The 13,819-nt window shown below is 45.4% G+C and overlaps 1 protein-coding gene and 1 long non-coding RNA gene across 5 annotated transcripts in view; one reads left to right on the top strand and one right to left on the bottom strand.

Annotated features, from left to right (window-relative positions):
- Positions 1 to 13,819, top strand: part of LOC112546395 (uncharacterized) — a 50,018-nt gene that overhangs the window by 791 nt on the left and 35,408 nt on the right. For 2 of the 3 annotated variants that reach the window (XR_012906035.1, XR_012906036.1), the window contains exon 2: positions 2,267 to 2,380. This is a non-coding gene — a long non-coding RNA (uncharacterized LOC112546395). Of the gene's footprint in view, positions 1 to 398; positions 1,046 to 2,266; positions 2,381 to 13,819 lie in introns of those variants that run through there. The other variant, XR_012906034.1, reaches the window with a different exon arrangement.
- On the bottom strand, positions 5,287 to 12,531 carry RGS16 (regulator of G protein signaling 16). 2 transcript variants are annotated; one of them, XM_075936792.1, is made up of 6 exons: positions 12,403 to 12,531; positions 11,029 to 11,126; positions 10,484 to 10,587; positions 10,229 to 10,292; positions 7,971 to 8,137; positions 5,287 to 7,705 (listed from the first exon to the last, which is right to left on the bottom strand). In XM_075936792.1, the coding sequence occupies exons 1-6, from the start codon at positions 12,444 to 12,446 to the stop codon at positions 7,505 to 7,507; spliced, it is 678 nt and encodes a 225-aa protein (XP_075792907.1). In that variant the 5' UTR covers positions 12,447 to 12,531; the 3' UTR covers positions 5,287 to 7,504. The 2 variants fall into 2 exon arrangements, with proteins under 2 accessions (XP_075792907.1, XP_006126991.2); XM_006126929.4 differs by lacking the exon at positions 10,484 to 10,587 and having other exon boundaries at positions 10,229 to 10,290; positions 11,025 to 11,126.

Here is a 13,819-nt window from a genome sequence, read left to right as displayed (position 1 = left end):
CCCATACGCATGGACATTTTGGCCCCTAAAAATAGCACAGATGTTGTCAGCCATGTTTAGAAAACACTAAAGCTTGTGATCACAGACAGCGGCTGCCTTTGCTGCAAGGTAACTACAAGCTGCATTTCAGACAAAAGGGAAAGTCGCTTTACGCTGCTGAAATTCTATTAAGGCACATTGCAATCAGACCACCAAAACAAACTGCAGCCTGGCACCTGCCCAACCCCTCACCCCCAGAGTCTGCACCCTCAACCCCAGCCCACACACCTCCTCCTATATCTTAACCTAGTTCAGTGGTTTGAGCACTGGCCTGTTAAACTGAGGGTTGTGAGTTCAATCCTTGTGGGTGCCATTTAGCGATCTGGGGCAAATCTCTCAGGGATAGTACTTGGTTTTGCCATGAGAGCAAGGGACTGGACTTTTGCCCCAAGGTCCCTTCCAGTTCTATGAGATAGGTATATCTCCATATATTATTATATTAACTCCTCATTTCTAGCATCGCTGCTCTTATACTTAGAAGCTGCAGTTTCTAGCTTTGCTTTTTCTGGTGTGTGTGTGTGCGTGTTGTTTTTGTAAGGTATGTGTGTTGCTTTGTGTATGTAACATGGGATTGGACTTTAGCAACTGCAAGGACCTGATGCTGTGTTCAGCCTACACTTGCACAGAAAGTGTTAATGAAAACTAAGATAGAAAGTAATTAACACAACCAGCCAGTCTTAGCTGGGATCAGGTGGCCAATTAATCCTCTGACTGAAAGAGGGGGCCCAGCTAATAAAGAACAGCTGGGTTGGGGCTATAATGGCAGAGAATTGGTAGCAGAAGGGAGTACTTTATATGCTGTGCTTTTTGCCCCTGGCAGCAGTGGCCTTTCAGCCTATGGGGGTGGGGATTTGTCTTCCTGTAAGTCAGTGCAGTGTCTGGCATGGTTTGGATGCAGTTGGAATAGAAATAAATGAAAGATGGACCCCTCCCAGGGCAATAACCAGAGGACACAGCAGGGAGGAGAGGGAGTGTGGGTTGCAGAGCCCACGGGACAGACAGAAAGGTAGGAGCTGTAAATGAAATTTCCATGGGTTGGCAACCTTGCTGAGGACCCTTAGAAGGGCAGCAAAAGAGAAAGAGGGATACCTGTTTCACAAGAAGAGGGAGGAAAGATATGCAGGCCAACTTCCAAGTGCTGTCTCACCAAATGCACTATGGGAAAATGGGTTGATGCTAGGATCCCCTCAGTCTAGGACTGCTCACAGGAGGGAGAGGGTGCAAAGAGGGCAGTTGTCCTGCGGCCTAGTGATTCAAAGAGGCCTGGGTCTGCTGGCTCACTCTTGCTACTGTGGCTGTGCCAATGGCTGGAGCCCTGATCTCTTTAAATTGCTGCTAGAGCATCATGTTGCACACTTGGCTGGCACTGGGAGTGGGTGGTGAGGGGGCGGGGTGCTCCAGGCAGTACTGAGGGCTGCCCCTGGCCCTGCCCCCTTGCTATTCAGGCTGTTGGCTTGCTGGCCTTGGTCACACCATCTGGGAGTGGTAAACCGCTTGGCAGCTCCCCCTCCCTCCCCTCAAAAAAATGACAAAAGGTATGAGAAGCCAGGGTCGGTTGGGAGATGATTGTTTTGAGAGAGGAGGTAGGCCTCTGCAGTTTTGCAAAATTTTCTTAAGGTTGCCAGATGGTTTCAACAAAAATACCAGACACACTTGACATTACATCACAATCTACATTCCCATCTTATTTAGAAAATATCGGTCATTTATATTTTCTCATTTATATTGTCTCAATTTGTTTCCTGAACAGAAAGCTCAAATACTGGACTGTCTGGTTCAAAACTGGACATCTGGCAAGCCAATTTCTGAACTTGAGGCTGTGTATCCAAGCCACGCTTAGGCCCTGAACTTTTGGGTTCTCCCCTCCCTGATTTGATATGTGGGTGGTTGTTTTTTAAGTTAAAGTTGACTTTTTTAAGCTAAAATTTCAATCCTGTCATATTTATGTATCCAAGACATTTTTTCCAGATTTTTAATTGTATTATCTAGTCAAGAATGTTCTGGGCCAGGAGTGGAGGAGAATTGGCTAGCTCTGGGAATGGGAGTGTGGATGGGGGAGGAGTGAAAGGGAGTGAATCACAGAAGCCATTTCTCAAAAGGGGCTTGAGAGAGCGCACAGGTCAGCTGAGTAAAATGTGATGTCTTCAGAACTTTGAGCAAAGTGGGTGAATTATAAGGCCCTTTTCCTTGAAGGCAAAAATTACACAATGTTCTTATCATGTCTTAGAAAAGGTCAACATGATAATACAGTTCTGAGGACCAGTCACACTCCCTTGCGATTTTGAAAAGCGCCAAGTAAAGTTTCGCATGGGAATCCCAAACACAGAAGGCTGAGGGCGAGGTGAGGTTTGTTTTGTTTTGTTTCATGGGTATCGATTCTGAGATTTGAGTTTCTTTGTTTTTAAAACCCAGAACCAAATTTTCTTTTCTGATTCCAAATTCACAGCCTTTCCCTTGGAAATTATTGTCAAACTTTATTGGAATCAAACAGAGTCACCATGTCCAAATAATGAAATACAAACAAAAGGGATCTGGTTATAATTCTCAAGTCCTTTTATTTTTTTCAAAGCCTTAAGCCCTAAGCAAACTAAGATTGAATTTTGTTAGCAAAGTCTCTACCTATGGTTATTACTTGCAGAGTCCCAGTATGGTTTCCATGAATTTACTGGTCAGCTTCTATTCCAGACAATCTAGTGAGAACTGTGATATGAAATTATAGTATACACTTAATGATGTGGTTTCAGTGTAGTGGTCAGAGCATTGTTCATCAAGGATCAAATTACTTAGTTTAATGATTTCACTGAATATATACTAGGATTTGACCCCATATTTAAAAAAGAGAGTCCAATTCACTGCTAGTCTAAGTGGGTATGTAACTCCATTGACTATTTTCCACTAGTGAATTTGTCCCTACATACCTAATATGTAAAAGGAGCTACCTGACAAGCTTTAATTTTTGCTTGCGTATCGCTCAAAAAGTGTCTAATTTTGCCCTCTGTTACACAAATGTAAATTTGGAAAAACTCAGTAATTGAAAACAGAATTTGGCCCTGAATCACTCGCTTAACTTTTAGAGCAAAAGGAAAAACTATGTAGCACTTTAAAGACTAACAAGATGGTTTAATAGGTGATGAGCTTTCGTAGACCCACTTCCTCAGATCATATTCTGGAAGAGAATGGTTAAAGTAATTAGCATCTTTGTTAAGGCTCATTCGTAAAGTGTCAAATTTAAGTATGAAAGAAAGTTCTGAAGTTTCCCACTGTAATCTGGTGTTAAAGTCTCTTTGAAGTAAGATGCATGTAATAAGGTCGTTAAGACTATATCCAGGTAGGTTGAAATGAAAAGCAACTGGTTTTTCCTTGTGAAGATGTCTGATGTCTGATTTGTGGGCAATTAATTCTTTGGCAAAGTATCTGAGAAGTCTGTCCAATATACATAGCAGAGGACACTGTTGGCACATGATGACATAAATAATATTTCTGGATTACAGAGGAAAACTTCAGAATTTTCTTCCATTACAAAGATAGCTTCCCCGCTTATCACTCCAATTAGCCATTCATTGACTCATAGTTATTCCCTCCCTCCCTCTCTCTTCCTCACCCCGCCTTCTGTACTAAATCTGATTTGTCAGTTTAATAATGTGCTCACTTTTTTCATTGTATTCCTTTGGTATATATGGTCGTGCCAATTCTCTTCCAGAATATGATCTGAGGAAGTGTGTCTGGCCCACGAAAGCTCATCACCTATTAAAGCATCTTGTTAGTCTTTAAAGTACTACATAGTTTTTCCTTTTGTTTTAGCAAGATCAGACGAACACAGCTACCTCTCTATTACTATTTAACTTTTAGAGGTTATTCTTCAGGCTCTTGAAAAGATTTCAGTTGCTTTTAATTTTTTTTTCTTCTGTGTTAATTTAAATGTTTTGGTTCTATTAAGATTGTTACCATAACTCAGTTTCAGATTAACCTTCAAACAATTACTTTTTCATAAAGAACTTTAGTTTAAAAACAAATCAGAGCATCTTTTTCTGCTTTAACACTATTTTATTGAAAATCCATTACCCTTTCCTTGCTATATATCCCAACAAGTGCTTTCTGAATATCTCTGACTTTTTTTTTCTTCCTGCAATAAAATAAGCAAGTATTGAAGTTTAGTGAATCTGATTTATCTGAAGCCAGGTTTACACTAGATCCAGAAGATCAGGTTAAGGTACACAACTCCAGCTAGAGTTGGCTTACCTTAAGCTGAGCTTGGCGCTGCTGTATGAAGCAAACACTCTCATCAGCTTCCCTTCCTTCTTGTGACTACAAGGAGTATTGGTGCCGGAGCTGGCCTCAGTGTTTGATTTAGTGAGTCTTTACTAGACCTGCTAAATCAAATGCCAGATCAATTTCTGGAGCAGCAAGGAGATGTGGCCTGACACTAAGGAGACTGCATTTAATTTCAAGGAAGATTTTTTAAAAATATATCTCTACCTCAAATAGGCACTTGGAAGCAGCAGAGAGCTAGAACAGGAAAGGAATGGTCCTATTTCATAATCTATCATGATTCTGTGCACTTACATTTAAAGGGATTTTTGTGTAAACACAATAGAAGATGTTAAAGAAACAATTGCTAGAAAGGACATTTTTAATTAGAAGAGGCATTGTGATCTACTGATGTTAGCACAGGATTAGTAGAGCCCTGTAAATTTGCAGATATCCGCAGGTACCCACATCTCCAGATATGGATGCAGATATCCACAGCTCATTTTGGCAGAAATGGATGCAAGTACAAATTTTGTATCTAGAACCATGCAAATTTGCAGATTTGCATATCTGCTTTATATCTGTGTGTATGCACATCTGTGGATGTGAATGCCAATTTTGTACCCACTCAGGGCTCTAAGGATTAGCAGCTGGGGCTCCAGAGTTTTAAAATTCTATCTTCTACCCCACCTCTCTCTGACCTTGGGGAGTAAACATATTTTCTCCTGCTTTGGTTTCCTCATGTGTTAAATGGGAATAGCACTCTTCATATAGGAGTTGTGAATTGAAAATGTTTGTAAAGCGCGTTGAGGATGAAAAGTGCTCTCACATGGCTACATATTATTAATGAACATGTTCTTAAGCCTAATAGTTACCTTCATCTTTGGAATAGGCTAATTTCTCTTAAATAAGCCAGACATTTTATGAAAATGTTTGTCCCCCTTCACCTTCCATTTCTTTTGTGTGTCTGCTTCTGGTTGTGTAATTATTTAAAACAACATTGTGAGTGCCGGGCAACCCATGTGCGATGTCACCACAAACTAGAGTCTATGAGTCACGATCACCAATATACAAGGCCAAAAAATGTAATGGAAAAACAATAGAGAAACAGTCTCAATTTTTTCTTTTGTTTTATTTTTGAATAACAATTGTCATGACATTGTGTTAGCCATGCAATGAGAACAGTGTGTACCTCAGTAGCATTATGAAGTTAGTTCCAGTTGTGAAAATAAATAATAAATATTAAAGCAGCTAGAATCTCCGGAGAACCCAGCTGGGACTCTCAAAGACTCAGAGGTAGAATGGGAGGGGAGAGAAGGGGAGGATACAGAAGAACCCAACCACTCGTTCTTCAGATTCTTCAAGCTCAGTACAGACAAACTGCAATAGGAAGACACCAGTGATCAATGATTGCCCAGTGATCCAAGGCAAATTCTCTGCTCGAGAAACTCAAGAGGTTGTCTGCATGCAGAAGATTGCACCATGCTTCTGTCTTACTATGAAAGTTTGCTCAAGGCAGGTTTTCAATGGAACAGTGCTGAAAACAGCTGAGCCTAATCTACACAGTATTTGCACTGTTGCTAACACCAGTGTAGCTGCACCCCCCATGCTATGTCTACACCGGCGGGTTCTTGTGCAAGAACATCTTGTGCAAAGGTTCTTGTGCAAGAACACATTCACACTGCCATGTGCTTTTGCGCAAGAGCATCCGTGGCAGTGTGGACACTTTCTTGCACAAGAAAGCTCTGATCGCCATTTTAGCCGTAGGGCTTACTTGCGCAAGAAATCCCTGCTGCGCGTCCACACTGCCCTCTTGTGCAAGAGGGCTTACACTTGTTAGAAAAGTGCAGTTCTTGCGCAAGAAACCCTGTCTTCCGACGCTTTACTGTGAATCTTGCGCAAGAGTGGGCGGGCAGTGTGGACACTCTGCGGGTTCTTGCACAAGAAAGAAGAAAGTGTTTGAAGAAAGCACGTAAAAAAAGAAGCCCCTGCATGGTCACTCAGCAAAGGACACATTTTGCAGGTGAAAACACAAATGGTAAACATTTTAAACATTCTCCAATTTGCTGCTGCCACTTTTGTGCCTCCTTCTTTGACTGTACTGGAGCTCTAGCTGTGTACCTCTCCTGGGGTTCTCATGGGGTGCTGAGCAGCATTATAGCTAAGGACTGCGGTTTCTATAATAAATCCAGTTTGGGTTGTAAGCGCCTCAGGGCTTATCCAAAGAAAGTGCTTTGTAAAGTGCAGTCCTTACACTGCCCTGTAGCTACTTAATCAGCCCAGCCCAATCAGGCAGTTCCATGCACGGAGCCCTGAACCTCTGCCTGGGCAGGGCTGATTAAGCGGCTGGAGGGCTGTGCTGCTGCGCAGCTCGGAGGGAATGCTGCATGTGACCCAAGATTGAGGACAACAAGGTACAGGATCAAAATAGTTTGATGAAAATATGTCCATACTATGCTGATGTCTTATTGGAAGCAGGCATACAGGGTTTCCCAGAGCATGCATGGAAGAGGGCAGACTAGAACCTGAAAAATCTCTCAATCAGGATTCCTATGGCTGAAAACCCAAAGCCGTGCCTCATCTTTACGATTTGAGATGCTGGAAATTCTAGCTGGTGCAAGAACATGCAGACAAGGATGGGTTCATTGGCCCCAGCTCTGTGGGGACTGCAAACTCCTGGGCCCTATGTACAGTTTGTAGCTTGTCAGTACAGAGGCAGGGTCTTGAGATCAGACTGAAGCTCTCTCTTGTGCATATAGACACACACGAACAAAGTTCAACACCAGGCAGCTGACAGTTCAGGAGGGAATTGGCGTGGCTCTGTTTTCACTGGAACCTGCCACTCAGATGCAGCTCTTCTCTCTCTCTGCTTTTAGTGCAAGCCTCTTCTTGCACACTCAGTGCCCGTCACAGGAGAGCTTGCTTGCACATAAGCAACTGGCCACCCATTTCTGTCCCCCACTCCAGGTCCTATTTCATCCTCTGAGTAGTGGCAGGGACAGGTGCTCCTCACTACAGCTTGGGAGAACATGGAAGCTTTTGAGGTCCTGGGAATCCTGATGATAAAATCCTAGGACTTTAGCCAAAACCCCACTGCTCAGTGCTTTTTCTGCCTCACTCACTGTTTCTCAGACTCCTGCCTCTTCTGTCCTCCTTTGCTTCACTCTGTGGCTCTTCCCCTCCACCCCCCAGTTTCTGGCAGTCCAGGTGACTTGGATCAGGTGTGCAACCGCTTGCTGGTGCTTTCGTTGGTGGCTTGCTCTGTCGAGTCCTGGTAGGAGGTGGATTTCAGGAACCTGGGATAGGAGTCCTTCTCCATCAAAGTGCGAGTTTTTGCCTGTGCAGCATCAAAACAAGAGGAAGTGGCAGCTGTCAGGTTCTTCCGCGTTAGTTCTCTGGTTTCATGGTCGATATTCACCTGTGAGGAAAGACAGGATGCACAAATTACTACATGAAGGGGGAAATGATTTCCCCCCCATAAATAAAATGGGGACATGACTATAAATATTATTTATGTTCTTCTGGGAAATCACAGGATGTGCCTTCCATAAAACAACACTTTGGTGTGTGGGAACCAATGTTCTCATTACGTGAGCAGGGAAAGCACATTAGTATCTCAAAGTGATATTAAATCTTAATTCCATGCCCATACCATAACATGCACAGCTAGAAATAATTCTGACCTCTTTAGGTGCTTCGTTTTGAACAAACTCCTTAAAGATCTTATGGGCTTTGGAGGACAGTTTAGTTTTTGACCGGGCCTTTTTGAACTCCTCACAAGCCAGCCAAAATTCTAGGTTCTCTTCACTGAACTCTGTCTTCAAGAAGGTGTGAAATGTTGCCACCCCATCTGTGGAGGAGAAGGAAAAATAGATTTAGGGATGGAGGAAGAGAAAAAAGAAGCCACTTTCATACAGCTTTGGAGATAAAGAAATTCTGCCAGGCTTTAAAACAGATTTTGCATATTGACTAATTTAGCATTATTACACAGTGTCTCTCTGGGAGTTCAGACCACAACGTAGCAAGATCCACTTCCCCCTGGACAGATTCCACCCTTCTCAGATTGTTTCTTGGCCTCTAGGTTCCAGTAAATCACTTTCCCACAGACAAGCATGGAAAAGACACACAGCGTCTCCAGCATGTTATGCATGACTGACCTTCTGCAATAGGAGTGTATTCCCTGTGGCTTCAGATCAGATTTCTTTAGATTAACTTAGCGAGGGTATTTATATGCCCTCCACCATTGTCTGAGCAAATTTGAGAGTGGTGACTCTACTTCTCCTTCTTGGTGCAGGAAACAAGTCCCAAGCGGTGCAGAAGCACAGATGCTCCATGTTTGAGAGTTTATGAAGTCGCAGCTCTGAATGTACTTGTTAACCAAAATGGATGACAAAGTTCTTAATTCAGCCTATTAGTAGAGAAGGGCCTCTTATCTGTGGAGTCCTTTCTTTCATGCCAATAACATTTTCAGTCCACCTTAGATTTAACATTTGTCTTCTCCAATGCCTTATGTAACAGTCAAACCTCCTAGACACTGTGACCGTGTAGGAAGGAGATACACTTTGGAGATCAGGGGAGCGTTATTCCTGAGTTTCTTACTGGGGCTCAAGTGCATAGCACAGCCAGTACATCTGCAAGTATGGTCTGGATGGCAGGATGGATGTACTTAAATCACACTGAATCAGTATCTCTCCACTAGGGATGTTAACTAATGAGTAATTTACTAATCGATGGAGTTCCCGGGGTCAGCTCCTTGCCGAGGCGGCATATCAAAAGGCAGCACCACACAGCTGACGGAGCCCAAGTACGGGCTCCATGTGGTGCTGCCGCTTTGAAGTACCCCCTCTTCTCCCCCCCCTTGCTGCCTCTATCTGATAGAGGCAGCAAAGGGGGAGGGGGAAATCGACTAGTCGACTGACTATCCAATAAGCATTTGCTTATCAGATAGTCGACTAGTCCTTAACGTCCTTACTCTCCACTGCTGGGCACGTCCATTCTGGAAGAGAGGCTGTTGGATTTTCCCTCTCTCGGAAAATTCTGCATTGCCTCCTAACCAGTGTTCCCTGTAAGCTCTGCTCTTATGTGGCCACTCAGGAGAGATTCAAATGCTGCCCAACTGATTAGCAGAGTGAGCCGCCCGCCTAGCTATGTTTTTGTTTCTAATGATGGTGCACATCTGCATATGCTTTAGTTCATATAGAAAAAATATTCTGCACATGAGGGAAGAGATTAGAGGGAATGTTGCTCCTAACCCCAAAGCTGCTGAACTATATCAATTTTCATGGGTCTCTACCGAATGTGCATTGAGAGGGGGATGAGTAGTACCCATACCCTGCAGGACAATTTGCACTACAGGGTTTTATTCTAGGCAGCTTGACAACATGCTGCATCTCCCTGACACAACATCTATATGATGTTTATGCCCCGACAGTATGGCATTGCATTGTGATGCAATGTCTCTGTGCAGGCCCGGCCAAAGAGTTTGTGGGCCCCAAGGCAGCACGCTGTGGTTGGCTGAACCACGCGGCCCCCAGTCAGGGCAGCGAGTGAGTGGGCTTGGCCGGGAGCTGGGCAGCGCAGGGCCCTGAATGCATGGGGCCCAAGGTAACCGCCTTGCCCAAAGGCCGGGCCTGTCTCTGTGCCAAGAGAGAGCCCCATGCCTTAATGGCAGCCTTACTTGGCCATGCAGCAGCTCCGATTGGTTTTTGCTTAGCTTGTTCACACAGTTATCCAACCGCTGCACTGTCCTTGTTGCATCAATGCAATGCTCTCAGGAGGGGGAAGGAAAGGGCTCCTAAAGACCGACCTCTCTTTTGTTCTAGTCTGAGAATGGGCAAACATTCCCTGTTACGCTGAACTTATGCAGCTGGTTAGCCCTGGGTCTCCCTGCCCACACAGGGTGTCTCCCCCTCATACTGTCATACAAGGGACTCATACTCACTTTTACTCTTCAGCAGGTGGTCAAAGGACTTGTTCCATTCCAGTGCCTCCTCTGAGGAATTTCTGGAAAGGAAACGCAAAGTATAAACCTTATGGAAACAAACTCTAACAAGTGCTCGATCTGGTCAAATACTCAGGGATAGGAAAGCTCCAGGACAGAAGCTGGCTACCGCATTTAGGGGAAGACAGAGGAATAGGTGAGGATAGCATCACTCCATAAAAAACTCAAGTAAGAGACCCAGCAATCTCATTATCTCTGGGGTCTTCTCTTTCTTTTCTCTTTCTCCCTCTCTTTTACTTTCCCAGATGACTGGCTAGATCTTACCTCCATAGGGTAGCTTATGGACAATAGTTTTTCCATATAAAATGCCAATTCCAGCTGGTATAAGTTCTGGCAAAGAGTTTCCCTTCAGAGAGTGAGGGTCTCCCTGGCTCTAGAGTTGACTAAAGTCCACAGACACCCTCTGCCTCCACTCTCCATTTACTGGAGTCCCCCAGACAGCTGGGGAAGTCCACGCTGGTGTCTAGCCTGAAGCTGGGGCACCACACTTTTGTTCCAGATGTCACTCGTTAGGGCCCTATTGTCTAGTCTGGTTTTTCTGACTGTCGAGCTGGGTAATGAACATTCCCCTCTGAAAATCTGGAGATGGGGCTTAGTGGATGGAGACCTGCGAGTTCTCCTGATGTATGGTGCTTTCTTCCTCATAGGGAGAGGAGCATGGACGTGATCCACTCTCGGTGCAGCTTGGGGGGGGGGGGGGGGCTGGGCTAAATTGGGGCTGGCAGGCTTGGCTTACCTGGATTTGGTGTCCTGCTCGGGTTTGCTGACACTCTCGGCTTCCTGTCCCAACTCTGGCTTATGAAGCAGGATCCCTAAACGAGTTTTGAGTTGTTTGGCTCTGAAAGACAGAAGAGGAGCCACTGGGTTTAGAATGGACCCCAAAGGCAAGGAATGGCCACTAGAGGGCAGAGGTGTGTGCTTATCAGGGAAGGCCGGTTGGTAGGCCAGGCTGGTTAGCTCCATCTCCTTACAGAAAATGCCTCATGATCCAAATATCTAGCTCTCTCCCTAAACCTAATCTGGAGACACAGGACCAAATCAAACAGGCCCGGCTCCATTCACTTTAGTTTCAGCCCCTTCCTCCTGAGCATGGCTTGACCGCTTGTTATCGATAGTATTAATTATGCGTTCCTATTTATGAATTAAAACCTTTCTCCTCCAGTCCCACCTCCTGCCACCAGACGCCACAAGAAAACTCTCAGTAGCTCCGTGGGAGACCATGTCCTTGTATGCGCTCTTCCTGTATTCACAGGTAGGGCGTGTGTGGAGGTGTTTGCCTGGTGAGTGTAGAGAGGCAGCTGCCTGCCCAGTCCGGGCCTTTCATTATTCCTCTGGCTTCCTCCTCTCCCTGGTGTCCATTAGTCAATCTCCTGACCCTCTTATCAGTAATTTTCCCTTCTGCTCTGGAGTCTCGAGGGAAATAGTGAAAACTGCTCTCTGCTCAGCCGCAGTGTGGAGACGGGTCCTGGCCCTGTTGTGTCTGCCACCCTGGGCAGACAGCCCCGTGCCACTGTGTCTCTGTCGCAGCGCCAGGACTGCTGCAGCTATTTGCAGGGCTTCTCTGCGGCTGCACAGAGGCCGCTCCCTGCCTCAGCATGTCTGCGACAGGATTGAGACACCTCTGCGACAGACAGAGGCAGCTGCCTGCTAGACCATCTTCTCCCCAGAGCAGCACCCCTCGGCAAGCCTACCGATCAAATGGGGGGTGTCTCTCGGAGATCTGTTATACAAATACGCAAAGCAGTGCCAGACAAGTAACACAGGACTCCGCATTTGCCGTCAGGTGAATTTCACTGTAAATATGTTTGCAGAAATACTCCTGCTGTTGTCAGGGCAAAGCAAGTTCTGCAACTGAAGGGCAAATCTCATGCACTGAAAACATCATAATATCAGCACAACTTCCTGTTGTTTACCCCCTCCGTTCCTCTCCCCCCGGCACCGGCGTGCCTCAATCATTCTGAGCTGGGATTTAAACCCAGCGTTCATCCCAGTTTTACAAACACAGCATCATTGCCCATGCAACAGGGGCCACAAAGTCCGGTACTGAATCTTAACATTTCTTTATCAGCTAGTCCTTTTATTTCCCAGCATCCCTGTATTCCAGAGCTACTTACCTTTCCAAGCAGGTAGCGGAAAGCGCAGCTAAACCTCGGCACATGCTGAGAACGGGGCTGGCAGGAGGGTGGAGAGCGGACAACAGGGTTAATCCTTGTCACTGCGAGTGAAAGCAACAAGCAGCTGCTGAAGGCTGGCCGGCTGCCCTGCGAGCTGTGCTTTATATCTCAAAAGAAGTGGGAGGCACGGGAGGGGCTTAGTCACACACAACTCCAACCTCCAGCCAACCACAAGCTCTGACAGTAGTAAGAAAAGATGATGATGGTTTAGGTGGGTTTCTTTTGTGTGCGTTAAGAGAGGGCGACGTGGGGGGAGAATCAGAACTGTCCTTGAACATCACAAACCTAACCTGTTCCCAGCTAACAGGAAAAACAGACTGATTTCTGTCTATAAACTGTACCTGCTCTTTAAACAGCAGACGCCACAGCATCGCTGCTGCCCCTGTCGCTGCTGTGAAAAAGTGTCTCTGCAGTAAGAGAGGTCAGGAGAATGGGATGCTGTTCTTTTTCTTAAAACAATGTATGAAAAGCACAGCAATGACCAGCTCTCCTGTTGCACTACACATACAAGCCTGGTGGGAGAACACCAGTTACCAGTGTTCCCTGGAAGCTGTGGGCTTGTGGTGCAGCAGCTCATGAAAAATTCACATGCTGCCCAGCTGTTTAGCAGAGCACCCGCAGCTAGGGTTTGTGTTTCTACTGGTGGTGCACATTCGCACATGCCTCAGTGCACATAAAATTTATTCCACACATGGATGGAACAAATGGATGGAAGGAAAAGATCAGAGGGAACATAACCAGTTACAGTGTACTTGTCTTCACTGGGATTTAAACAATGGGCCAGATTCGCCAGGAACTTTTGCACTGTTCCGGTATTCAGTAACCGTACGCTCAATTTGAATGGTTTACAATCTCCAGAGCAGTGCAAAGCAGCCAGAGCATAGGGGTGAAACTGGCCAGTGTCTGCCTTGCATTGCCAACAGGGCAAAATGGTGTTCTGACCATGCCTCCAAATCATACTGTAGGTCCATACAATGGAGTTTGGTCTCATCTGTATTTTGAAACTGTGTGGAAGGACAAGCCTTACCATTACCAGGCCCCGATAGGGTTCCAGGTGCATGCTGCTGGATCGGAGTTGCAGAGTATTTCTTCTGCTCTGCGTTTGGCAAAGGGAGAAAAGGGGAAAAGAAAAGGAGAGAAATATAGAACAAGGGAAAATGTGTGGTGGCACAGACATGCAAGAACCTGAATGAGAAAGAATAATAAATAGAAAACCAGAGAGAATGAAACAGCAGGAGGGGAAAGAGAGAACAGAGCAAGAGATAAAGACAGAAGAGCCAAAGAGAATGAGAAGGGGGCAAAAAGCTAGAGAAAGAAGATCAAAGAAGTGTCCTTATCTCTGCAATCTGCTAGTGCC

This window comes from Pelodiscus sinensis, chromosome 9 (genome assembly GCF_049634645.1).
Source record: "Pelodiscus sinensis isolate JC-2024 chromosome 9, ASM4963464v1, whole genome shotgun sequence".
Taxonomy (NCBI): Eukaryota; Metazoa; Chordata; order Testudines; family Trionychidae; genus Pelodiscus; species Pelodiscus sinensis.
This window is presented reverse-complemented; position numbering and strand designations above follow the sequence as displayed.